This window comes from Anguilla anguilla, chromosome 7 (genome assembly GCF_013347855.1).
Source record: "Anguilla anguilla isolate fAngAng1 chromosome 7, fAngAng1.pri, whole genome shotgun sequence".
In the NCBI taxonomy this organism is placed as follows: domain Eukaryota; kingdom Metazoa; phylum Chordata; class Actinopteri; order Anguilliformes; family Anguillidae; genus Anguilla; species Anguilla anguilla.
Window position 1 is genome coordinate 43,060,355 of NC_049207.1, and position 26,874 is coordinate 43,087,228.

At 41.6% G+C, this 26,874-nt stretch overlaps 3 protein-coding genes across 15 annotated transcripts in view; all 3 read right to left on the reverse strand.

Moving 5' to 3' along the window:
- Positions 1–2,314: 2,314 nt before the first annotated feature.
- On the reverse strand, positions 2,315–3,442 carry fgfbp1a (fibroblast growth factor binding protein 1a). Its single transcript, XM_035425182.1, has 2 exons — positions 3,314–3,442; positions 2,315–3,065 (listed from the first exon to the last, which is right to left on the reverse strand). The coding sequence occupies exon 2, from the start codon at positions 3,038–3,040 to the stop codon at positions 2,375–2,377; it is 666 nt and encodes a 221-aa protein (XP_035281073.1). The 5' UTR covers positions 3,041–3,065; positions 3,314–3,442; the 3' UTR covers positions 2,315–2,374.
- A 4,044-nt stretch (positions 3,443–7,486) lies between these two features.
- fgfbp2a (fibroblast growth factor binding protein 2a) lies at positions 7,487–9,599 on the reverse strand. Its single transcript, XM_035425610.1, has 2 exons — positions 8,519–9,599; positions 7,487–8,217 (listed from the first exon to the last, which is right to left on the reverse strand). Exon 1 carries the CDS (start codon positions 9,430–9,432, stop codon positions 8,527–8,529), a length of 906 nt encoding a protein of 301 aa, XP_035281501.1. The 5' UTR covers positions 9,433–9,599; the 3' UTR covers positions 7,487–8,217; positions 8,519–8,526.
- A 1,826-nt stretch (positions 9,600–11,425) lies between these two features.
- prom1a (prominin 1a) overlaps positions 11,426–26,874 on the reverse strand; it is a 58,271-nt gene continuing 42,822 nt past the window's right edge. For 2 of the 13 annotated variants that reach the window (XM_035425595.1, XM_035425598.1), the window contains 16 exons: positions 25,994–26,097; positions 25,615–25,699; positions 23,425–23,571; positions 22,908–22,979; positions 21,688–21,780; positions 20,008–20,034; positions 18,996–19,049; positions 18,547–18,627; positions 18,370–18,438; positions 17,984–18,073; positions 16,910–17,025; positions 16,285–16,308; positions 15,714–15,782; positions 14,183–14,283; positions 13,334–13,370; positions 11,426–13,094 (listed from right to left, as the gene is read on the reverse strand). In XM_035425595.1, the coding sequence (XP_035281486.1) occupies positions 14,214–14,283; positions 15,714–15,782; positions 16,285–16,308; positions 16,910–17,025; positions 17,984–18,073; positions 18,370–18,438; positions 18,547–18,627; positions 18,996–19,049; positions 20,008–20,034; positions 21,688–21,780; positions 22,908–22,979; positions 23,425–23,571; positions 25,615–25,699; positions 25,994–26,097 (1,101 nt within the window). In that variant the 3' untranslated portion in view covers positions 11,426–13,094; positions 13,334–13,370; positions 14,183–14,213. Of the gene's footprint in view, positions 13,095–13,333; positions 13,371–14,182; positions 14,284–15,713; positions 15,783–16,284; positions 16,309–16,569; positions 16,679–16,905; positions 17,026–17,983; positions 18,074–18,369; positions 18,439–18,546; positions 18,628–18,995; positions 19,050–20,007; positions 20,035–21,687; positions 21,781–22,907; positions 22,980–23,424; positions 23,572–25,614; positions 25,700–25,993; positions 26,098–26,874 lie in introns of those variants that run through there. The other 11 variants (XM_035425599.1, XM_035425600.1, XM_035425597.1 and 8 more) reach the window with 10 other exon arrangements.

The following is a 26,874-nucleotide window of genomic DNA, read 5'->3' on the forward strand; positions in this document are numbered from 1 at the left end:
ATAATATACATTTACCATCAAAATCTACAAACCATATTTCCCTGTGGAAAGACTCTGGAAAGACTGCAGTCATAAACCTACCTTGCTCTTAACAAAGGGTTTGCTGCTGGGCCACCCAGACCTTTTTGGATTGACACTTTAGACACACAAGCAGGTCATATGCATGAAATATTAAACACATATCTGTTCCAACATGAATTGAGTACCACTCATTTTTCTCATCCTGAATACTTCACACCGAAGTCTGGGCAAAGCTGGCAGGTTGCCAGAAACTTCTGAAAGCGTTGAAAATATCCTTTATTGCACACAAAAACTTTATGCGTCAATTGAAAGCATACACCAAAACTGAAATAATATTTTTAAAACCATCGCTTTATGGGAGTGTGAACCAGGTCATTACTCTATATACACAATGATGAGGACACCCCTTAATTGGGAGACAGCCAAAATGTTCTAGGACATGTTCTGTTCTGTGCAACTGTGGATAAGAGGTCTGGATATTACAACTGCATTTTTAACATATACGTGCACGGCACATGCTATTAACCAATGGAATGCCAGCGATGCAGGTCTGTAATTGGTATGTAATTGCAGCAAAATATAATTGAATATACTCAAATTGTAATTTCTCAATACTCTAGGCAGATTTACTTACTTCCCACCTGTATCACTGTCTGCTCTTTTGACCTTTCAAAGACAGGTGTTAAACAGCAGTCTTCATGCCTGCGAAAAACAGTGATGGCGTGGTTTCCAATTCCCATGGAATGTTATTTTTCTGTGCACAAGGAAGATGCCAAAACCAGTTAGTACTTACAAAGACATTCAAGAGGTGTATTTTAATTTGAGGACCTTCTGGAAAAATGTCTCATGATAAGTGACAAAAATATGGAATGTATTTTAAATGTAAACTTTAACCAGATATAGGAAGAATAACATTGATATTTACTACATACAAATGGTTGACTACTCCATGTAATTGTCTTTTCAGATTAGGGCATTTATGAAAAATTATCCAGTATGCAATACACTATAAATATAAAAAGCATGTCTGAACTATTCACTGAAAACAAATATTAAAATGAGAACTGAACTTGAGCAAATCCGGATACCTTTCCAGATCAGAGTGAGCTCTTCTCATTGACAATGAGACCTTTATCAGCCATGCTGATTCATCGGCAATAGTGACCCAACCCAGTTTTTTTCTTTTTTCATTTTACTTTTACACTCTGATTCATTTTCGGATATTCTACCTTTGATCTCAAAGATCCATACACAACAGGTATCCAAACAGTCCTTGACAAGGGTGTTCACCATGTTATGCAAGTGCATATGTGAGAGAGGGGAATCCATACACAATTGAAATATTTTAGAAGACGTACTATTTACTTGTAGGGTCACACCCATGGTTTATGTCGACCATTAGATGCAGAATTAACATTTACGTTAACACATACGTGATGGACTGACCTAATCACTTGAAAGCTATGCTTTCAAATGCTAGTCCTGTATACAAAGGAATGCACATGCAGGTTTGTCAAGTCCCTGTGATTTTATTTAAACACGGCAAATGGAGCAGAGTGTGGTTATGATTTCACATAGATTGAAAGAGAGAGAGAGCGAGAGAGAGAGAGAGAATGAGAGAGAGATAGAGAGAGAGAGAACATGCTCAAACAATCTAAAATTAATATCGCAGGTCATTATGCTCAGGCATGTACACAAAAGATATTATTTTGGATTCTACTCCTAACTCCTGAGCTCTCATTTTCCCTCCAGAAGTGTTGGAAACACGCTATCAACATCAGGTATGTACGTGGGGGTGGGGGGTGGGGTGGGGGGGGGTACCCCTTTTGCCTGATATGCCCCTTTGATTTGATAGAAATTAAGTTGTACTAGTACTGTTGCTGTCATTAATTTTCATTCATTAATTTTGGCAAAACATATTCTGAAAATTACTGGGAATTAGAAAACTTTTTTTCTAGGTTGGTGAACCCTTCTCTCAAGTCGAGCACCGGCCCTGCAAAAGGACTCAGCATGGCCCTGATTGAGATATCCCCTACCCCAGTATATGAGCACTTATCTGCAGTATGACCCTATTAATGATTCACATTTGCAAAAATATAAAAAAACATGACAAAATAAAATAAATAAAATTATTTATTGTTTTATCACAACTTATAAATACACAAGGACAGATAAAGCGACTACAAGGGTACACAGCACAACACCTGAGCGTATACGTATATTACAAATAGTGCATTTTTGCATACAGTTAAACGAGATTCATACAAATCTCCTCTTTAAATTTTGATATTCGTTGGGATCAAAACATTGACATTGACAATAGCGTAACAGGAAAGCATGGATAAATGTATGTTCAACAGTCCTCACCACCCTGCACCATTGAGAAAAATAAAGTACACAAACTTGACCACGATTCGCTGCAGTGTTCTTCTGCTCGTTGCTTCTGATACTCGGTGCACGATTTACCGCTCGGTGAGGGAGGGGGATGTGTTGCGCTTTCTGGGTGCTTACTTGGCGTGTTGCTAAGTTTGAAATGGGCGGTCTTTGGGGCACGTTTGCACATACCGGCTTTCACTAACGCCGCGGGGTCCTTGCAGAGAGCCTTCTGTTTCTTCAGAGAACGGGCAATCTGTTTCCAGTAGGCTTTGACACGGGACGCATACTCGGGGCAATCTGTGGGTATTGCTTTGTACTCGCAATCAAAATTGTCCCCTCCTTTCTTGCAGTTAACACCAAGGGTGAACACGTCCTCTCCGATTGCTACCCAGGTGCATTGAGTTTTGTCTTTAGTTGAAAATCTGCCCTTGGGCACCCCCTTTACAGATGGGCTCTTCTGTTCTTTCTCGTTTCGGTAAGAAGGCTGTATCGGAGCCGGCTTTGGCGCTCGTTCCATACTCTCTGTCCCCCGGCTGTCCTTCTTTCCCTTTTTACCCTGGCCCTTCCGACAGTCCGCAACCAGTACCAGCTGAGCGATGCAGGCAAAAACCAGGACAATTGCGATGTTACTAAGGATAGTCATGTCTTCTCCTTGCACTTGCAACTACCTGCGAACGATTAATAATAATAAATTAGCATATAATAAAGACATTTTCTTATAAACATTTACAAAGCTGTTGCACTGTCAGTAAGCTGTAACACGTGACATGATAACTTCCCAATGTTGCTAATACAATAAATGTTGAATAAATGAACAACCAGTCACTTTTAATCAGAACACTGTACAGACATCATGAAGGCTATCATAAACGTATAGCACACTATAAACTCCTGGGGTCATTGAATTTCATCTCACCTGTGAGTGAAAATGCACGAGACACTGGAATGCTCGTGTTCCTGTACACCTGGGGAGCTCGCATGTGGAATTTATACCTAACCCATACACGCCCACCTCCCGCCCGATCGCCAGATTTTACAACACAATGCAAGTTATTCTACATTCCATAGCTCATACCGGGAAATGCGAAGGTCGGGACGTTTGAAATGTTTTAACTGACGGGTTAATCAACTGCAGGAATGTTAAGAAGGTGGGCGTTTTAACGCCATTGTTAACCGGATAATAAAGGCTGCACCAAAATGTGGTTTGTGGGAAGTGCTGATTTCGTGTAGCATAGCCGATTTTATGACATCCCTGACGTTCGGAGCGTCTTCATAATTCATTAAGCCACTTATTGACTGATGTTCTAAAACAATGCATGCTGCGATTTGATGTGAGTTGCATTCCTGTTAACTTTGAACAGTCTGGATTTTACAGGCGACTGCAGTTTATTACACATCTCGTCAAGTCTTATTATTCTGTTGTCAATTGTCACCGTGTTAATTGGACAATCTGCTGCAGGTGGACCTAGTGCTGTCATAAACATGTTGTGATTTATTATATTGTAATATAGCAAAGATAGGCCTACAAATTTGCATTTTTTGCACTGTGAGCATTTAGCTAATCTGTTTGCGGCCCACTTGAAAACCGTCTTTTTGCAGATCGTAACACTGCGTATGCGGCTTAACATGGCCGCTTCCTATAACCTGCGGTGTTTCTCGTTGACTCTCTTGAGAAGTAGCAGGCCTATATGGGAAATTCTAATGTTGGGAGCTAACAGAACAGCAGTCAAAAATACCTTAGAACCATATTTCAAACACTGTTTCTCAGTCATCCCGACCTCCTAATTTCCTGACGTTTTGTCATTAAAGAACACGTCTCCAAATGTAATTACCTTAACAGGAATAGTGGTCATGATTGATAGAAAAGGGTGCCTTCTCGAATGCATAGAGGCTACTGAACATAAAATTAAACTGTTCAATCGCTTGCTTTGTTTTTAGAAAGCTATGCTATTTTTTATTTTGTTATTTGCTTAACTGATATTTGTGAATGATATGCCAGTGACCGTTATTTGCAAATAGAGAACACTTGGTTCAGTGGTGAATCTTCCCAGGAGTGCCTAGCCAATATTTCTCCAAAGGTGCAGTGACAAATCATCCAGGAAGTCACAAAAGATCCCAGAAGAACATCCAATGTACTGCAGGCCTTTCTAACCCCAGCTAAGGTCAATGTTCATGACTCCACAATAAGAGAAACTGGGCAAAATTGGGATTCATGGGAGAGTAGCCAGGCAGAAACCATTGCTACCCAAGAGTAACATCAGTGCTCATCTCCCATTGGCAAAAAAGCACTTGGATGATCCGCAAGCCTTTTGAGATAATGTTCTATGGACAGATGAGTCAAAAGTGGAACTATTTTTGATGACACCCATTATGCCTGGCGTAAAGCAAATACACCATTTCACAGTTAGAACATCATACCGACAGTCAAGCATGGTGGTGATAGTGTGACAGTGTGGGGATACTTTGTTATTGAAGGAACCATAAATAATAATTATAATTATCTTGTGTCTGATCACAGATCTCATCATAAATATCTCCTTTAGCCATTTTAGATGCACATGACAAAGAGATCTGCAAGGCAGCTATGGTTTGTTTGGCTAGTTGTTTGTTTGAATGTTAGAGTCGCTTTTGAAGGCAAAGGGTTCTAACACAATGTCATTGACACTTTTGATGACAACATACAGTTTGGAGTACACAACTGTGACTTGTTTGTTGATTGGAAGGATGGAAGACTTAAAGTGTTAGTTGGGTGCCCAAAAGAGTAAGTGGACGAATACTAATATATTTGATATTATATGTAGTGGGGGAGGCTTCTATGTAATTATTTGCGAAATACATGGTTCGTGCATTACTGTCTGACACTGAAAAAATAATAATGCACCAAATGGCTTATTTGACTGGAAATTGAATGCATATACAGTGAGCTCCATAATGTTTGGGACAAGGGCATATATTTTATATCTTGATTTGGATGTGTTACTCCAAAATTTTAGATTTGTAATGTGTTTGAAGTGCACATTCTAGGCTTTTATTTAAGGGTATTTCTATGCATTTTGGTTTGTCAATGTAGAAATTACAGTATTTTTTCTACATTTCAGGACACCAATATTAGGGACAAATGGATTCACAGGTGTTTTTGATTGTTCAGGTGTGTTAAATTGATTCCTTAGTGCATGTGTAAGAGCACTTTCAGTATCCAGTCTTGATTCAGGGCTTTAAATTGCCTTTGGAGTCTGTCATTGGCATTTTTCAACATGAGGACCAGATACATGCTAGTGAAAGTTAAGGAAGCCATTATGAGAATGAGAAAGTGATGTGAAGGTGTCCACAGTCATGGTGATGTCATGTGTCTTCACTTAGACTGATATGCAGCAGGTTCTCTAGAATGCAGGGTGTGGATGGGGTTATAAACACAAATTCACAGTATATAAGCACGTGGGAGACTGTTTGAGCAGTGGAACAATTGGCTTCATAAATGATTGTTACTCACAGAGGAACCGTTGGGGGGGGGGGGCTGTTGGTGATTAACAGGGTTTGAAACTATGTGACAGAAACATACATCTGGGTGCTCTGTCCATGCTATAGTTTTAATTGGAAAAGAGGTACATTTCAGTGGGATTTATTGGATTTTCACTAGTGATCAAACAGCAGCCAGTACCTATGGAACAATCCTGCTGTGACATAATGACTCAAAGATAGGTTTAATATAGCAGTTTCCTGTTCTAAACTTGGCAAGCAAGCTATATTTACTTCATTGTGAAGCTCATGTTCATTGTCAAACTCATGTTGAATTAAGATGCTCACCATCATTTTTCTGATGCGATGTTAGAAGGAAACAGTTGGAAAGGAATGTAGTTCAAACACATAATGGAGATGCAAGAAGAAAGCAATGATGGAATGTCAGACCCATCCAGCAAAATAACCCCAAATTCTTGATGATAGTAACTCATCAGCATGGCTTATCTCCTGGTTTTAGAGAATGCACTGAATCCACCCTTGACAAGTATAAAAATTGACTTTGGGGAACTCTTTGGGTTTTTTTCTGTAAATGGCAGAATATTGAAGAGTTTTGCATGGGCATATAAGTCAATGTGAATGTGTAACTTGAGCTGACGAACAGGTAGAACACTGGAGCAGTTACTGTATGTATCATTAATACATTTATATTCTTTCAGCATGAGAGGCCAGCATGATTACCGATTAAGCAAACTAGAAAGTTGCCAGTCAAAGAGCAATTTTGTGAACAATTATCCTGAAACAGCTTCACAACAAGGTTCACAAAAATCTATCAATCAATCAATCAATCAAATTTTATTTGTATAGCGTATTTTCCAGCAGTTGTCACAATACGCTTTACAGACAACCCTGGCCTAAACCCCCACAGGAGCAAGCCTAAGGCAACAGTGGCAAGGAAAAACTCCCTGTGGCAGGAAGAAACCTTGGAAGGAACCAGGCTCAAGGGGGAAACCCATCTTCCTCTGGTCGGCTCAGGGTGCCGACTGGTGACCAACATGTCAGTCAGTTTTATAAAAATCATTACATTAAGATGGAAGAAGCAGTGTTGCCTTTTCTTCCTGAATTATTATTATGCTATTTGAATTCATTACACATCTTAGCACTTCCCCAAACGATGTGGCAGTAGCCAAGATTAATTGATGAATATATTGCATAGCGCAGTTACATTGATCATTTGATATAAAAAGGAGCATTCAGAGTGAATTCTAATGTGCAAAAAGCTAACAATAAAATTTAAAAAAATCTTAAAAATTGAATCATAAGCTTACCAGATAAAAATGCAACACATGGTTGTGTTAAATCAATGTAATGAATTGCCAGTGTCTGTCCATTAGCCCAAAGACAGGATGAGTCCTTGGTACAACAGCTCCACTTAAAGGCCATTGGGAACACTGCATAGAATGTAGAATTCATGCCATCATAAACCACTGATGATAGGGACATTTGAACACAAAGACAAGGCAACCCTCACCTCAAGAGACATATCGAACTGTCACATCTTTATGAGCATATCTGCATTCCATGCTTAAAATGAATGTTAATGTTTTATTTGTTGTCAAAAAAGCACATCAGAAAAGGTAGAAACTTCTTTTAATAGTTTAAATCAAAATGACAAAAACAATGAGAGAAATTAATCATCCAGTCTACATTTATTACACATACAAGTTTACATTCATCCATTGATTTTTACATTTGATTCAGAATTACAATGCAACAGTGGTAGAACTCACAGTATGTCATCGTTACTCTTGGAAAAACACAAAGACTTCTCTTCACTTAACTAAAGTTTGTACAAGATGTGGTCTAGCATGTTTAAACTGATACTGCTTTTTTTCCTTTCATTTATGGGTCTATTGCAGAACCTCCCTGGCTTTAGAACTATCATAGTTCTTATACACTCAAAGCCAACGAGTAGACCGCATTGCTACCAGTACAAGCCAGGTTCATTTGAAAGTAAAAGGTTACACAGTCACTCTCCAGCTGAACCTGTTCCTACAGTGTGTTCACAAAGTATGTTTTTAATAACCACTGGTTCAGAGTACAGGTCTGTACTTCATTGACACAAATTACAAATCAAAAGATATTCAGAGAGCCACACATGACGGGACAGACCATGGTAGCGTGTTGTCCGCCATAAAAAGGAAAGAAGTTTTATTGACAGCAATGTCACCAGTTCGACACTAAGACAATGTACTTGGATGTCGCTTTCACCCACTCGCAAACAGATTTCTTTCCTCTGGTGAAAACAACTCTGAGCGCTCAATTAGTCAGACTTTTCAAGTCTTCTTTGCAGGGAATGTATACCTGCAAAACAGAAAAAAAAATCTTGATAGTAAAATTTGTATGGAAGATTTAAATTCATGCAACACACCAAGAATGACCAGAAATATTGCAGTTTGCAAAAATAAAACTAAAGTGTATCTGTATTATGTAGTATATATTAACTCTTGAATTACCAAAAACAATTTCATTTTCACTGGAGATATCATAAGAAGCATTAAAAGTCTATCTAATATTTTTTGACCTGGGCTATAGGATATTATTCAAAGCATATTCATTTAGGAAATGGTTTATATAAGGAAACGACAGACATAATTCTCCTCACCTGTGCTTTTAGTTATGGAACCAGCCAATCACGTATGCGCAGATTCCTTGGAGGGACCTCCAGCAATATTCTTGAGCCATCTTCTTGGCGTTCGCTTTGGTGGCAGGCTGTGGCGATTTGCTTGGGGTTGTTTTAGTGGGTCTAGCAGGGATCTTCCTGACTGGAACGACTTTCGTCAGCGGCTTGGACGGCTCCGGCTTGGCAGGCTGTGGCTTAGGCTGTGGTGGTCTGGCCAGTCTCGGGGTGTCTGGCTTCGGTACCTCTGGTTTCGGCACGTCCGGTCTGGGCGGCTCTGGTCTCGGTGCTTCTGGTCTGGGCACCTCGGGTCTGGGTACATCAGGTCTGGGCTCCTGAGGTCTGGGTTCCTCTGGCCGGGGTTCTTCGGGCCTGGGCTCCTCTGGCCTGGGGTCCTGGGGTCTCGGCACCTCCGGTCTGGGGGCCTCCGGCCTGGGCGGCTCCGGTTTGGCCTGACCCGGCTGCCTCTCCTGCGTGGGTCTCACCGGTCTCGGGGTGAAGAGCCGCGGCCAGGAGGTCTGGAACACCATCTGCGCCTCGTCGGATGCCCTCTTGCACATCTGGGGCTTTATGACCCTGGCGCCCTGGCAGGCGTTGGGCAGCTTCCGCAGGTCCCACATGATCTGGGTGTAGTAGTGCCTGGGGTTGTTGTTGTAGGAGCGGCACACCTGGGGCTTGCCCGCGTACTCGCACCAGTACGCCTTGTCCTGGTTCTTGCAGGAGACCCGGAGCTTGGTGAGGTCTCCCTGGCCGGTCACGATCATAGTGCAGGCGTCCTTGGCCTTGGTGTTGAACTGGACGGGGTCCTCCCAGATGCTCTTCTTGGGGGGCTCGCCCTGCCCCTCGGCCGTCCACAGACAGCAGGCTACGAGCAGCAGCGTGAGAGCCCGAGCCTTCATGGTTGCTCTGCTTTCCGGTGGAGGAGACTCTGACTGTATGGGGCTGGCCGTGGCTTCTCTCTCCTATTTATTGGCTCTCAGCACAAAGGGGGTATTCAGGTAAAGCAGTGTGCCGTTTTTGGACTGCGAGGGAAGGGGGCGGCAGCCCCCTCTGCGATGTGACGGTAATTTATGGCTGTCTGGGGACCGTCCACGAAGCCTAGGGAACATGTGTAATCAATTGGGGGGAAACGTGCGCGCACAAGGCAAACTCACATTGAAACACTCACTTTAACACGCATTATATAATCCCCCAGTACATGGCATGTCAGCGCCTGAAAGACTGCCGCAGCTCGGCATGCTCAGTCGCATCTACTGTCTTGACATTTAAGATTTGCGTGTCATCAATTGTGGTCATTCCAGCTGGCTCAAAAGAAATATGCAATACAATAATATACCCACCTTATTTTGGAATGCTAATTGCATGCAGAGGAAAATATTCCCTTGGACGTACTTTAAAATTAGAAAGTAAATAGAAGAGATGCGCACATTTCGGGAGCCAAACGCACACAAAATAAAACACAGTTTTTAACAGTGCAAACCAAGCGAAAAAAAAAAAAAGCATACGTTACGATTATAAATTTGCTGACTCGGGAGCAACCGGGCGTATGAAACGGGGGGAGAGAGGGACGGAAGACGCTGCGGAGAAGGACGCGGGAGAGGTGGTGGGCGCATACTTCGCCGGACTGTATTTACTCTGCAATCAATCCTCCGAGGGGAGAAAGGGTGCCTTGTGGCAGACGAGGGGTCTCTAATGTCAACATCCGAAAAGCGGGTTCGCCTCGCCGGGCAGGAATCAAAGGCTGCAGCCTCGTGGACCTGTGCCAAGAGAGGGGCCCGCTTCTCGTTCTCGCACAAAAAGCATTTGAATAACTTAAGGGCTATAGGACTCTAAAACATCACGCCACACAGCCCACCAAAAGTGATTCGTTCAGAGAAGTGTGATTCCTTTATGTAAGTAATGTATATGTGAGTACACAGAAAATGATTATATCGTTAAGGGCACCTTAACGATGTTTGGAGACCGTTGGGAAAGGGTTTGAGCTAATGTCATTTTCAGGTGCTTTATGAGGTGATGCAGCTTCCAACAGATGCAACATGCCACCCCTGTCCCAATAAAAAATATCCAAAAACATTTTCTTAACACCTATGTTTTAAACAAGACATGGATAACTGACATTTTGAATAGAATATTTGAATATGCCCTTGAAGAGATGAGATTTTTACTACAGTCTCAGTACTTGCTCTCAATGATGTTTCCCATGAAAACAAATAAACAAGTAGCATATAGATACTTATTAAAAATGCTTTGCCTAATGTATACAATTTCATATTCTGATGTGAAATAAGGGGTTTAGAGTTTAAACCAGATGCCATGTTAAGGAAGAGCTCATGAATGCACAAATAAGTAATTTAACAAAAATTAAATTTTCCACATATCTCGAGTCTGTACATTTTATTGTTATTCAAATTACTGTTGTCTGTTCATTACTTAAAAAGCTCAGAACAGATACTGCACATTGCTTCCCACTGCATCTGTTGTGTTGTCCAATCACAGTGCACCTCGGTTTCTCATGATATATATATATATATATATTATTTCTGAAGTTTGGATTAGATACATTACAAAGTGATTGTGAGTCCTCTTTATTGTACTGTATGCCTCCTCGTTGTATTTGTATGTCGTCTTCTTTGAAAATGAAAATGAAATAAAAAATGATCCATTCAAGCACTTCAGAGATACTTGCTTGTTCTGCTGGGCATAGTAATGCATTATGCACTTGTACACAAAAGTTCTTAATAATTAGACTACTGTAGGTTGAATTGCCACTTTCATTCATTTCTAGGCAGATTTCACAGAATATACATTGTCAATGTGCACCAAAGCACTGCAGAAACAAGTCCTTTCAAACAGCAAAGATATTGCTTGTAAAAAAAGTTAATTGCAGCGTGACTCACTGAAATGAAATCTTTATTCACAGTTTATACAGTATTTTCTTATGATGTATGACAGAAAATTCCAGCAGTAGCCATAAACACACCCATGCTTTGAGCTACTTCATAACCACTTCCAAAATTACTCCGAAGCACCAGTGGTGTGTGAAAATTGTAAAAGTGACAAGATAATATTCTAGTACTTATTTTCAGTACTCAGTGTAATAGTTTATGGCATATATTACATTTCTTAAGGTTCAGCAGAAGATCTCTCTACCAGAAGCAGCACGAACAAAGAAATTAAAAACACAAGACACTGAAAAAATCATGTGTTTGAAAAAAAAAAATGTCTGGATTTATTTGTGTGACTTGTGTAGTTCAGGAACAGCTGGGTGTTAAACACAGCCCCGTTTCTTCCAAAGGTTTTTAAACATGACACGTCTGTCAGATACAATTAGTCCTCTGATACATTAGCCTCATTTATAGTTTCAACCCTGCCTAATTCCTATGGTGTTTACTTAAAAAAGAGATAGATGTGTATTATGCATTTTATTGTGTTATTCTGAGCACCTAGTTGAATGACGAATACCTGAGCTCTACGGGAAAAATATGTTTTGGCTTTTTAACAGCAGTTCTCTTTCTTATCTGTGACTTTGACTATGACCACAAGCATGGCTCATCACCTGTTAGTAAACCTCATAGTTCTGAGATATCATTCATTATTACATAACTAGGAGTGCTTTATTTACCTATCTACAAATTCAATCTGTGGAGTAGTAAACTTAAAACACGGAAGGATAATTCCCTGCCATTTTATTTCAAGGAAATTACAGATATATTAATCGTGCAATGGCAGGAAATACTCTCCGTGACCTCAAGGTGAACTCATTCAGAGTGATATACACATATTCAAAAGGCAGCAGTCAGTAAATCATCGTTTATCAGCATGCTTGGTCCCCACATGGACAGTTTCCACACCTTGACACATTTTTTCCAGCACGTTCACAAAGATATTCAATTCCTCTCATATTTTTCCATCCCACTTTTTAAAAAAAACACCAGAGAACTCCTTGTCTGCTTAAACTCAGCGCAATGGCCGTGTTTGTGGCGGTGAGAAGCCACCAGACACCTCACTGCGAAACCCAGAGACCGTGAGAAACTATAGCAGTGCTACAGCTGCCTTCCAACCGCTATGATATTCACACACAAGTAAAAGAATGAACGCATGGGACATAGTTAAAAAAAAAAATAAAATTAACAAAAAAAATAGATATAAAACACATAGTTTTTTGAACGTGTACAAAATGTACAGTTTTGTCTGGCATATTCACTCATTTTGAGTCAGGGAGCGACAGCAGGAATTCAGTCACAGTTGCCTCAGGAGGCTGTGCTGAAGGACAGGATGAATTGGATGAAACTCGGGGTTGGCCTTGTTTGATATCAGTGAAGGCTCTGTGAGCTTTTTAAGACCACTCCATTACAGGTGCTGTAACCAGTATCTTCTCAGGAGTGGCACATTTGTTTGGGTGTGGCTGAACTTGTGAGTTGGAAGAGAAGGGGGGAAAAAGGACAACCAGGAGAAGGTGGATCCAGGCAAATTAGATTTTGTCCAAAACCATGGACCTTCCTCCGGTGTAAGGAATTCATTTTTCTGCTTCATTTTGCCTGTTATACAGGAACTAGATATCCTGATAAAAAAAGTACAAAACAAAACAATGTCATTAATAGGCTGAGGTAATTCACCTTAAAAGCACTATTTAGCAGTTACATGTCATTCATAATTTTCTGGAAAAGTTCAAGGAAAAGTGTACGGTTTGGTAAAATAAGCATATGGTACATTGAATCAATGGAACAGGCATTAGAAAAATGTGCTATGTGCAACAAAATAGCTTTCATGTTATACTAAGAAATACAATACTAAACTTACCAAGGCAAGGGGGATTCAGTTCCAGGTATCAATAGCACTGCAAAAAAGGCATGGATTGGCAAAGATTAGGAATGGTTTTAAAGATCTTTCATTTACACCGTTCTTACCGTATGCTATTTCTCCAAATAAAGGTGAATATGATTCAAATAAGGTGAAACGTATCTTTTTTAAGAGGTCTAGTATGTATGAATATATGTATGAATACATTTGGATTGAGTACTGTACTATGTTTGAGTAGCAGTGTTGTATACAGGCCGCATGGACGGGGGAGCAGAATATATGAGGCAATGGGGTGGTCGGAAAAGGGATAGCAGGATGACTAAGGTGCTACGTAGCTCTGTCTCAGGAAAAATAGTCTAACATTCACTACCAGTTGTCCCAGTGGGCACCCAAATCCCAGGTATGCCTTGTATTACATGTGCTGTTATGTCAGACCTCGAGCTTGCCATTTATGGCTATTGTTGCTTCTAGTGATTCTGAAACAACAGTGGATACCACACTTATAGAGCAATTTTCACTAATACACAGGTGGAATGTCAATGTCACATGTTTAATGTCTACTAGAAGAGAAAAGGATGCATTTTTAAAATCTGTAGAATAGGTGAACAGGTCTCCCAGGAAATGGAGAGAGCAGTGATGTTCAAGAAGAAGTCACAGAACAGTTAAGACAAAGAGATGATGAGTTTTTTCTTGATAAAACGATGAGCATTGAAACCCAGGGCTCCCATGGTCCAATGCACCAGAGAGACAGAAAGAAAAAAATATATATGAGGGAGGGAGAGAGAGAGAGAGAGAGAGAGAGAGAGAGAGAGAGAGAGAGATGTCCGGTCTTGATTCTTCCGTAAGTACCTTGCTGGACCCGGTAAACCACCGCACTCTCTCACCAGTCTGCATGCCTGGGCGGAGCCGAGGCCCGTGGGAACCGAGTCACAGTGTCATAGGAAGGGATGCTATTGGTGCAAAAAACAGGCCCTGTCACAGGTATCCAGTCTCCGGTTCACAAACCCCTCCCACTTTCCAGTTAACAAAAGGAAAAAGTGCAAGCATCAGTTATGCCGCACACAGAGTTCGTCATTGGCTGAGGCCACTCACTTTTATTCGGTAAGATAGCTCAGTAATGCATTGCACAGATGGTATATTAAGTTGATGAATGGGAATGAATTAATGCAAAGAAAATGTGGAAATGCTCTGAAGTTCCTGAACATTAATATATTTTCCATTTTAATATTGCTGTGTGAGCTACAACTCAACTTCCCCTAAAATTACATAGAGTCAAACAGTGATAAAGGCCAATAGCTGAGTTATGACTAAATTTTCTGCCAGTCAGGCAGTTTTAAAATATTATACTGCATCATCCTAGCGATGTCCCATCCTAAATGAATAATGTTGTGGCTGCAGTACAAGAGAGCGTTTCCAAAATACTAATTTGTCTTCTAATTATAATAATATATTATATCCTATTTCCAATCACACTAGTCAGACTGAATTCAGTTTATCAAGTTGCCATTTTGTGAATGTAGTTATTTAGGCTGAAGGAAAATGGAAAATTGCATTTGATCCCTAGTGACAGTTACATTTTAAATATTTATATCAAATCAATACCTGTAATGCAGCCCTTCTGGTGCATTTATTTAGTCACCTAATTAAACCATTAATCCTAGAGTACAACACGAGCCAAAGACTGCTGGCTCAAGATAATTATACATTACAGTACGGGGAAAAATATTATTGTCCTTTCACATGTGTGCAAAGGCTATAGAGTACGATACCTGATGTGCATTATGGGTAATTTGCTCTCAGCAATGGAACTCTGTTGCATAACCATTTCAGGAGTGTGAGTCATCTCTCTAAGGGGGGACATGCAGTGCGGAGAACACATCTAATTATTAAAGTCTATACACGTGAATGGTAATCTCAAGCTCACATGCACGCATGCGTGACATAATCCATGCAAAATGGCGCAATTGAAAATGGCACAAATGGCAGAGTCTCTCTCTCTCTCTGGCAGCCAGAGATGCAAGAGTTTGAATGTGGGTTTGAATGCAAGCATTGTGCACGGAGCGCGAGGGGTTAATGGCACCGCACCCTCAAACGGCAAAGCCATGCGGATCGCGTCCCTTTGCCGATACCGCGATTAACGTTTCCGCGCCGGAGCGGAAACAGAACGGCGGTCACCTCCGGGGGGGCCCCGAATCCAGATGTGCACCCTGGTCCGCCGCGACCTCCCACCTGGCCACACCCGGCCCCGCCCACTCCCACTCAGCATGCCGCCTCCCCAGACCTCATTATTTCCTCCAAATTACCCCCTCCACTGGAACGCCCCAAGCCACCACCGCATCCAAAATACGCATGCAATTAAATACTTCCGTAGGGACTTTACCTTGTCATTACAGGGTTTGGGATACCTTGTAACCGTTCATTATGATAACCATTATTACCAATTTCCATACTGTAACAGAACATTACATATGAAAAAAATGTAATGAAAAATGAGTGAAAGACATGGCGTGTGGTCAAAAAACAACAATGAGGATTGGAAAACATCTATGGGTACAATCCAACTATAATGCTGTACAAATATTTAGATATGTACAAAAAAAGATCAAGTACAAATATGAGCATATTATAATACAAATTAACAATACATACACTATTATAAAGTTTCGCTTTTATAGGCTAGATTTATAAGAGCCCTTAGGTTTTTTACAAGGGACAGTTTTTTCAGCCCATAAGAGTTATAGCACAAGAAAAGCCAGACCCTTCACCAAAGATTTATTACAAAGCGTACAGCCAAACCAAGCATCAAAGAAGCTTTTAACGACATGTGCAAAATAAGCACCCTAGTTTTAGTTCATTTATGAAGCCCAGATTAAAAATGCAGTTAAATTAATGAAGAGGCATTCAAGAAGAGGAAATGAAGGACAACTGGAGGGGAAAAAAATATATCTTACGTTTTCATGGGTATTGTTTCAATGCTAGGGGAACACAAACACGCAAAAGGGTTAACATCAGGGTTTTCGTACCAAATGCACCAAAGGTTTTGCAGAGAACCGCCAGCTTTCCGACAGCGAGCTCTCTCGTCTTGTCAAGACACTTTGTGACGAGGTTCTGACTGAAATGCGCGCCCGGTCTTGGTTCTCAAACCTTAAAAGTTGGCCAAACAAAACCGTGCGGGAAAGCGGCGAACGGGTAGAAGCGAGCACATTTTCCCTTTCTGCCGTTTATTTACTTTTTTTCGTAAAGTGCAAAGTGCGAAACGAGAGGCTGAAATGAAAGAATGAGGGGAATGGAAACAGTAGAAATGGTTATCACAAAGTAAAGTGCCACGTTCCCGAGACGGAGGAACTGCGGGGAGAGAGAAGAGATACAGATTACTACTGGTCTACAGCAGAAGAGATATACAAAGAGGGGGAAAAGGCAAGAAGGTAAAGAGAGATGCCGGTAAGAGGAAAGCAAAGCAGAAGCAGCTTCAGTAGGGGTCTAGGTGCTCATAGTCCTTATACTGTTTTTACTGTAGGTGCGCACCGTCATTTAGTGTTTCGTGAAATCTCGAAACGGCCCGAAGGGGACACTTACTCGTCGTAGACGTCTTCCGTGTCCATTCGGCGGTAGAATTTGGCCAACTTGACGGACAGTATCACGCTCGGGATGAGAAATATGGCGCAGCAGCCCAGGCCGAACCAGAACGTGTTCTGAATCACACAGAGGGAATATTTACTTTACGGGGAAAAAAGAAAAGTCAAACAGTCAGCTGTTAAGTCAGTGACGCGTCTGTCGTCAAGCGAAATTTATTTAACTAAGGTTGAGAAGACTTCTGTGTATCGCCCACCTGGTCAATGGACCGCCGGAGGGCAAATCAACACCTACTGTAAGCAGAAAGGGGTCTCATACTGATTCACACTAGTTTCATTCAGGGTTTCTACCACTGTCAGACACAGCGGTGACACCTTGACCTTCGGAGTAAGTCTTGCGGGTCTAAATTATCGGCGAAGACTGGAACACATTATTTCACACGGTACTCATGCCCCCTGGACCATAAATAGCCCGGGCCCTTTAATGTGAGTTTGGTTCGACAGTCTCGCGGACTTCCTGCTAAAAGTCAAGGACAATTATGTTGTTTTGTAACCTGCAGACTGAAGCAGCGGGTCATTTGTCCCAGCTAATTAGCGGCGTGGCACTTCCTGCCATTTAAAAGTCTCGGTAACAAGGCCCCATGCAGATGAAAGATGGATGTGCCCGTTTTATGTAATCCGGCTTTGACTCTCTTGATGACTCGGCGTACCCCGCTGCTCAGCGCTGCGGCCAAGGCTAACACACTGCGCTCTGTTGACGTTCAGGGGCCCGTTCATCCCCAGCCGCCCCCCCCCCCCCCCCCCCCCCCGATACGCATCCCTCGCCCTCCGCCCGAAACCCCCACAGCGCTTTCAGCGCACGTCAGCCATCACTGCTCGGCCCCCACCTCGAAAAACAGCCCCCGACTTCCGGCACCTCATTCCTGGGCCTCGGCCCAGAAAACAGTGAGAAACCTGTTTGGCCGCGGAGGTCGAATGTGCTGAGTACAGTCCTGAACATACTGTACTAACACAAGCGAGCCCCAAAGCCCCAGCCCACACCACACGTGCAGGATTGAAAAGAGCCTTTATTTCTCACCAGTGAATCCACTATGAAGCTGCAGGCCACAATCTCCACGGTGTCCACGATGTTGCTCAAGGGCTTGCAGGTTGCCACTTCCATTTCCAGCTGCAAAGCAATCCCAGATTGCAACAAAATATACCATATACACGAACACACACACACACACACATGCACACGCACATGCACACGCACACGCACCCACACATATAGATGCAATCAAGCTATCTGCTAATGCTTAAAAGACATTCAGTTAGTGTAATGTTCCTCAATGTGGTCTTCAAGAGGCAACAGAGCAACAAAAGCAGTAAATACAAATGTACAAAAAAAGAGATAAAATAAATAAATGGTGAAATGCATACGAATGCACATAGAACTGAATGGGGCTAATGCTATATACTCACAGAGGTCTTCACCCAGTCTGTGTATTGTTTGAAGTAGTCCACAATACTCTGCCTGTACGTGTCAGTCTCCTGCAGAAGCAGAGAACAACATAGCCATCAGCCGTCCTGAACTCTACAGTGACTAGCAGTATCATAATGAATCAGCGTGTGATTTGATACCAGACCAGAGCCTGTTACCTTTTTGACGACGTATGTTGCGTTTTGGGCAATGAGGAACTGTGCTGCATCAATGGCGTTAAGGACATTGTTGATTGAGTTCTAGACGATAGCAAAATAGAGAAAGTGTAGAAATGACTCAATGACACAACCAATGTGCCAATGCTGTGACGGAGTACTTGGAACTGGAGTGCATAAAGACACCAATTAAACCATAAACCTACCTTCAAAAACAAATTTTAAAACACACACACACATATTTATAGTCCAATAAAAGCTGTAGTTAGTTTTATTGTATTTCTGTGTAAAGGTGAGTTACATTTCCTTCCACACACAGTTCACACTCTAGGTCTAGGCACCTCAGGTGAGACTTCTGGACCAATGACAGATGAGTAAGCACTGTGTGTGAAGAAGCATTGTTTCTATCTTATAGCAGTTCATAAAGTACAATTGGATGATGATTTACTTACAGGGAGGTCAGAGACTGTCTTCTGCAGCAGCAGGGCACTCTGATTCAAAGTGCTCTAGAAAGGGAAAAATAATGTGCATGAAGACAACATGATCCAAACACATAATGAGCGACAAGGCAGGAAAGGTACAACACAATGACTTTAGGGATGGAATGAGTACTCAAAATGCATTGCAGTCTGGGCCATTATAGCTTTTCAGGTTGCTGCGCTGAGTAGAAGCTGCTTGTCCGGTAGGCTCGGACCTGGACTGGCTCAAGCTGATATGCATTCTGAGTGCTGTTTCCATCTCTGATAACTCGGGGCCCAGAGCATGTATTACATAACAAGGCTTTCGCCGGGCCGGTTTAGGATGTTTAAATTCCAGTCACTGCCCAACATAGAGTGCCACACTGACTCATTCATGGTATTGATTAGTGTTGGCCACAATCAAGTGGGAACATCCAGGACCCCAGAGACCCAATTAAACGAAACTGAACATGCTGTTCTGCTGGAGCATGCCTGGTTTTCATTATGAACACGAGCGGAAATATATTCCACCTTCAACACTGGGCTTCAAAGAGCACCTAGGACCGGTTCTCTGAAAAAGATTATCAGTCATTTTCAACAATAGATTAACATGTAACATTAGCCGGAAATCAGATTGAAGTATTCTGGAATATGTATTTTTAGATGAAAGTTGTTTGGGCATCAACACACATCAAGCAAATGGCCCTTTCAAAACTGATTTTTGATGACACAACATGTCCAACCAAACATTTTCCCAGAGTTTTATTTTCTCATAGAGCCCAAAGGTGCCTTTTAAAGAGTGGCACAGGATGCTGCTCTTTTGTCTTTTATGTGACAGTGAATACATGCTACGGCCTCCAGGAGCTTCATGGACAAGATGAAACACACCACCCACAGTGAAATGTTCCCTGTGAGATTTACAGAGATCCAAGCTTTGGAGAAAAAGTACACTTAAAAAAGACATTTAGATTTTACGAGCACATGGACACCGGACATGCATGCTTACCCTTGCTCTAACATATTTCTTCCCAGCCATTTTAAAATGAAGATGAGAGAGTCAGAAAAGTTGAAAGAGAAAAACATAAGACAGACTTCTATCGCCGAAGGTCCCAAATTCTGAGTCGTAGTAGCAGGCATGTTTAACCAATACAGAAACATCAAAATTTGTGATAGAAAGTGCTTTTGTACCTACAGTGAGCCCCATAATGTTCAAAGACATATTTTCTTCTTGATTTGGCTCTGTTCTCTACAATTTTTGCTTTGCAATCAAACATCAGTGTGACGGCAAGATTCAAATCACCCCCGCCCCTACATCTGTGAATCATGGTGGGGTGTTATGGTTTGGTCATGTATGGCTGTCACAGGTACTGGCTCACTTCTCTTCATTGATAATGTAACTGCTGATAGCAGCAGCAGAATTAATTCTGAAATGTACCTTATCTGCTGAAGTTCAAGCAAACTCATTGGACAGCATTTCATCCTACAGCAAGACAGTGATCCTAAACATAATGCTAAAGCAACAAAAAAGTTTTTCCAAGCCAAAAACTGGAAAGTTCTTGCCTGGCCAAGTAATTCACCTGTTCCAAAATATGTCTAAAATATTATGGTGCCCAAAAATGGGCAGCTATGTATGAAAAGTGCCGTAATTTCTACATGATGAAACCAAAGTGCATAAAAATGAATGAATAAAACCTGAGAATGTGCTCTTTAACCACATAAATGCTTATGATAAATACTTGATTAAAAATAAAAAATTGTACCTCCTTGTCCCAAACATTATGGAGCTCATTATACATAAAATTAAAAATATTCCACTTCCCATTAAAAATAAACAGCTGAAACTATCTGTGTGGATGCACAGCATTTATTTACTGTACATAATGCCCTTCCACAAGATTTTTAAACACCAAGAAGCCTGTTTGAAAATCAGGGTACGGCCTAGATTCAATCAATATTCATCCCTAACAATAAATAAATGCAAGCCTTAGTTTTTTAAACAAACAAAATTTCGTATTTAAATAAGCTCAAAACCTGGTTAAAAGCAAATCATTCTTGCTGCACAACGTAATATATCATCTTTATAAGTAATATCACCTGCTTTCATAAATCTTGATGTTGTTCTATCATTACTTTTCTATGCTGACATTTTAAATATTGCATAAAATGAATTGTATTGATTAGCTGTTTAGCTAATTCTGGCAATCTGTACCTTGATGCAACTGATGACGTGTGAATTTAACTAAATAAAATAAAGTACATTAATATATTCACTTTGCTGATTACTAACTCACCAAACTGTGTTTGTGTAGAATAAAATGTTTACATTTAATAGAGTCAAAGGGAAAGACAAATTAAATTCAACTATTGATTGAATTCAGGCTCATTACTGAAGGGCTAATTATCTAAGTATCAGTGCTGCATAAAAGTGGGCATTAGGTGAGTTTACATGCTTTCGATCCGAGAGATCCTACACCGTTTCAGACATTGCACAGACAGTTATGGGGTCAAAACAGCCCTATTGGCTGGCAAGGAGTTGATAAATTCCACAGGCGTGTAACCTCGGAGCAGAGAGATTTATCTAGACCCCCCAGCACGGTCAAAAGTGCTAAGCTCTGTTGATGCTCCTCCTGATCTAGCCATGGTCGGATAGTTCTGTCCGATATCGATCAGGAGAAATGTTCGTTACCATGGACTGCTCCATCGGGACCACCAGCTGGCTATGGATCTGCCGAATGCTGCTGACGTGTCCCCTCAGGGCACTTTCCAGGGCTCCTCGCTTCTGCCAGTCAAAGAAGGATAGGCCACGTTATTGCCCTGTCATACACCTTAGCATCTCTACCCACCTCCCAATCACACATTTTAGCTATTCTATCTCCTGTTTGCCCAATCATACACCTTAGCTGTTCTACCTCCCCTTACCCAATCACATACCTTAGCTATTCTATCTCCCCTCGTACCCAATCACATACCTTAGCTATTCTATCCCACCATCACCCAATCACATACCTTAGCTATTCTATCTCCCACCGTACCCAATCACATACCTTAGCTATTCTATCCCACCATTACCCAAGCACATACCTTAGCTATTCTATCCCACCATTACTCAATCACATACCTTAGCTATTCTATCTCCCCCGTACCCAACCACATAGCTTAGCTATTCTGTCCCAACATTACCCAATCAAACATCTTAACTATTGTATCTCCCCATTACCCAATCACACACATAGGTATTCTATTCCACCTTCAGCCAACCATACACTTCAACCTCTCGATGCCAGCCCTGACCCAACCACACCCCAGCCACTTTATGCCACAATCAGATGACTGTCATTTTAGCCCCAATTTAACCAGCCACAGAACACAACTACTCCACCCCACAATCACACGCCTAAACTATTTCACCCTCAGTCTCTTAACACCCTAAACACAAGCTAAATTACTATACTGTACCTCCAGAGCACACTACTCAATCTCTAGCCCTCATCACACAGCTTAACATGGAAGCTGCTCTGGAGCCTGAACCTAGCCTGTTATCGGTTTGACAATCTGTGCCCCTGCATTTTAAATTGACCCAACTGTCTTCAGCACATGCTGGATGTCCACTGATGTGTTTCCTGAAACATTTCTTGATGAATAGGGGGCTTATTCCGCCACTGAATCTAAAAGCCTGCCAGCCCAGTGAAAATGTTTCCAGAGACCCCATCACCCACTAGCAATAGCACAGATTTATAGCCAGCTTTTACAAGATAAGGAAGTATATACTCTGTCCTTTAAGTGCAAATAAAGAATAAAACACATTAACCTATATGCCATATACACTGAAACATAGGAATAGTGTAAGTAGATCTGCAATGCGATTTAGTTAGTTTGTATGTAATATGTAAATCAAATTTAACTCACCAGTTTGTCAATCTGGGCTTCCAACTCATTGGAAAATGATAACAGGTCCACCATTGTTGCACCTTTGTTGACCTGGAGATGAGGAAAAAAAAGACATGACACAAGCACAGCACAGAACATTTCACTCACACAAACATGAATGCAGTTGTCGCACACATGAACGCATACACGAACACACCCTACCCACCAGAAACACAATTGCTCGTTCCACACTCACATCTGTGTGATTCAGAGGATTAGCTAGTAACTACTTCTGCAGCATTAATGCCTGTTTTTCAGTTGCAGTTAGCTGAACGGCATGATGCTTCCATGACACAGGCAATGCAAAGTTGGACAGCTACAGCAAAATGCATTCCTTGCATTATAAAGCACAACTGATCCATTATCCTTAAACAGGATAAGAGTACTCATATTTGAATGGAAGAGTGAGCTTCAGTAGTCAGGTGCTGCCTTTACAAGTGACAGTCATGGTAGACAGTGTGTTGGGCATGGTGAGCAATCCCCGAACGGTGAGCACCTCTTCCAGGTAGAAGGAGTAGTTTATCTCGTTGACCCCCGTGTTGCTGAACTGGATGAGGTTGTGTCTCCCCTCAGACTCCAATAGGACAATGCTGCTCAGGTCCACTCTGACATTGTTGATAGTGCCCGACACGTCATCGGTGTACTGGAAAACACCAATCAAGTAGACATTTTACAACCGAGAACCACGGGGGATCAGGATGCCATTGAACACATACGGGTGCCCGTCAGGGCCAATCCTTATGAATGCAGTCATCAAATTTCAACACAAACTTCCAGACGACTGTTCCTGAGGGTTTCCCAAGTACAAACAACTATTCCGGCCACAAGCTACAGCTACAGTAGTATATTGTATCCAGAGATTAAACTGAATGTTAAATATGAAAATAAATGGGAACTGGGTGGTAATGCATAATGACGTGTAATCATGCCAAATAATCAAAGGAGTCACAAATTTAAACAGCTGCTCTCAAAAACCCTTTAATAACTGCTGGAAACAGAACTGATAAAAAACATGTGTAATGTGGATAGTGGATTCCTTTTGTGGGGCCTCAAGTTAACAGGTTGCCAAGGGGGTGCCCGAAAGAAATTTGCGTGTGGCCACCTAAGATTCACAATAAGTATCTTAGCCGCCAGGGCAACCTCGCTCATCAATACAAAGTATGCGCTCTCTGGAGTGGTTTGAAAAGGCAGGCCTTTTCTCCCCGTCAAACTGTAAGCTCACACTCGAGAGTAAGGGGACAGTAGTGTGTTTCTTAGCTGTGTTCCCTCTGCTAACCGGGAGAGCAGAACTAATCCTTCCCGTTGGCATGGCTCTGCGGCTCCCCCCCTCCCACCCCAGTGAACACAAAGGGTGTGAGAACCTGGTGTGTGAGCAGGGCACCAATGGCTTCGCATGTCACTGCATTCAGACACATGGCTAAAACATGAACTGAACCGCAAGGAGGAAAACCAGCAGGAAGCTGGAACAAATTGGGCCTGAAAAAAGGTGTACGGCTTAGCAGCGTCTTCGCAAGGCCTTTTCCACAAGGAAATCCAGCGTCACATTGATTAGAGAAACACTGCTTTGATTATATATGCAGGCTACATGCATTCATTTCTGTTTAATTCGCTTTTTTGTGAGCTTCTAAGTCCAAGACAGCCAGCAGATAGATGCATTGAAGCACCATTAGCTAGCTCATCAGCTCTATCCAAAAAAACAAAAAATACAGCAAGCAAGCATGATATTGCGACAAACTATCAGTCATTTACAGTACAGCTGACTGTTAATCAGGATTGTTCTTCTCTCCAGTCCAACGATACATTTGAATAGCAGTTTCTTTTTTTAAAATAGCAGTTTCTGACAACCAGCCAGCTTTACAATGGCTGAGACAGGGGTATTTGTGGGTTCATGATCTAAAGCAAGAAAATACACTTCAAGTAAGGTTGTGTTAATCTTACATTGTTAACTTTATACCTTATAAACTTCACAGCTTCCTAGCTAGCTTTAGGTGTGCTTTAATTGAGCACAATGGACGTAGAGTACATGCTCCATAGGAAAAAAGTTCCAAATAAGATTAAACACAATTCATTGAAGTGTACTGAGGTAATATAAACGTGCCAAACCTCTGGATGAATAAATGTGGCTGTACAAGGTTCTTAGGGGTTATGGTACTTGAAATTTATATTCTTGCTTTGAACCCCTAAATTCACCAATACCAGCTATCACAGTTAACAGGCTGTCAGAAAAAAGTTGTAAATATGTAAACTCTCTTTCATTGCATGCAAAAACTGGGCAAATTGAAAACATACAATAAAACTGAAATAATATCAAAAAACCCCAAAAATGATTGTTGTAAATCTCTTTTAAAAGGTGAATTAGACAGCAAGGGTAGTGGGCTGAAGTATTTACCAGTCAAAAAGATGTACTGTACACTGTGTGCATATATTAGTGGTATACAGTGCGTGTGCATATTTAACCTCCTGCCATCAAGGAATGTGAGAGTAGTTGTTTGCGCATGCGAATATCGTGTAACAGCTTTAAAAGCGACACGCCCAAACACGCGCATGCGAGCGGCACATGTACACTGGGCAGTCTGTATGCGCCGGGCAGCGAAGCATGGCTCTGAACAGAGCTGCACGTATGCGCAGCGCGCAGACAACGCGTTCTGTAACGTGATCTCAAAGCGCGCCGGACTCCAGCACTCACCACGCTAGAGCTCAAGAAGGCCGTTACGTTGAACATGCTGTCCAGGTGCAGAGCGGAGTAAATGCCTTGGTTGTCTTTGCAGCTTCTGCGAAAACAAAAGAAAGGCAAAAGAAGAAGACGTCCGTAAAAACGCAACAGAGGACGCTTCGGAAAACACACACCTTCAGGCTTTTGTGTTTGAGCTCTATTGCTGCCACCTAGTGTGCAATGTTCTGGGAACTGAAAGATGCTTAGTTTGCCCAGTCAGTAAATTCTGTATTCACACGACTGCAGCCATAAAGCCACTGCCTTGCCTGACACTCAAATCCCTGAACTTTAGACTTCGGCAAAAATAGTATCCATAGCAGCATTATGACTTCCTGGTCCAATCTAAGTTTACCTGTATAGGTTTCCTGCAGTCAGGTCAATCTCAGGCTTTTGGTAAAGGAAGCCAGGAATAAAATTCTTCCAGGCAGGATTCACCAGGTATGGAGTGTCCACAACCTGTTTCAAGATGAAACTGCTTGTCATTCAGGAGCAAAAGTCTGTTAACACGTGAACATTCCTGCAAGTGATGTTTATTTTCATTTCATTTCAGATTCTTATAGCGTATGGTGCTTTTTACACCACACATGAGGGCCATAAAGCAGAACTGGCTGCTCATCAGTCATAAAAGGCATTGCGGTTATCTGCATTACATAGTTTCCAGTTTTAACAGTGCAATAATACATTATGAGCAGTCAGATCCAATGCTTCTATGATTTAATCAGGCGAAATAATAGCACAATCCTTTGAGAAATATGCTCAAATTAATCTGTGAGTGCGATCTTCCTGGAAAAAAAAAAACACGCACACACATGATTTTGGTTTGAGTTTTGCATTTCAAAAGCAATCTCCTGCAGAAAAATGATTCCCACAGCCATAGGGCACTACAGATCTGGAAGCAGTAGAGGAAAAAACTATTAATTATGTTTGGCATGGTTGAATAATACCGCACTTCAAACAACTGCATATCTTTAAAATGCCCACAGGCGTTTTTAAATGAAGGTAATTTAAGCAACAACCACACACAGGAAGTTTAAAGCAAAAGCTCTCCAAACTGATCTTGAAAGATTAATGCACTGGTCACCCAGCAACATCTGGTGTTAAATACAAAAAATAACAAGGTGGTGTTAATGTGTCCTACAAGACGGAGGAGCTAGAACTAGCAAGTGGTAGAGAACTAATAAAGGAAATGGCACAGGTTAAGCTGCTATGCAGTAAAATGTTCAAGTGTTAAAT

Coding starts and splice junctions, on each gene's coding strand:
- fgfbp1a (XM_035425182.1), bottom strand. CDS start 3,040: ATGACTATCCTTAGTAACATCGCAATTGTCCTGGTTTTTGCCTGCATC.
- fgfbp2a (XM_035425610.1), bottom strand. CDS start 9,432: ATGAAGGCTCGGGCTCTCACGCTGCTGCTCGTAGCCTGCTGTCTGTGG.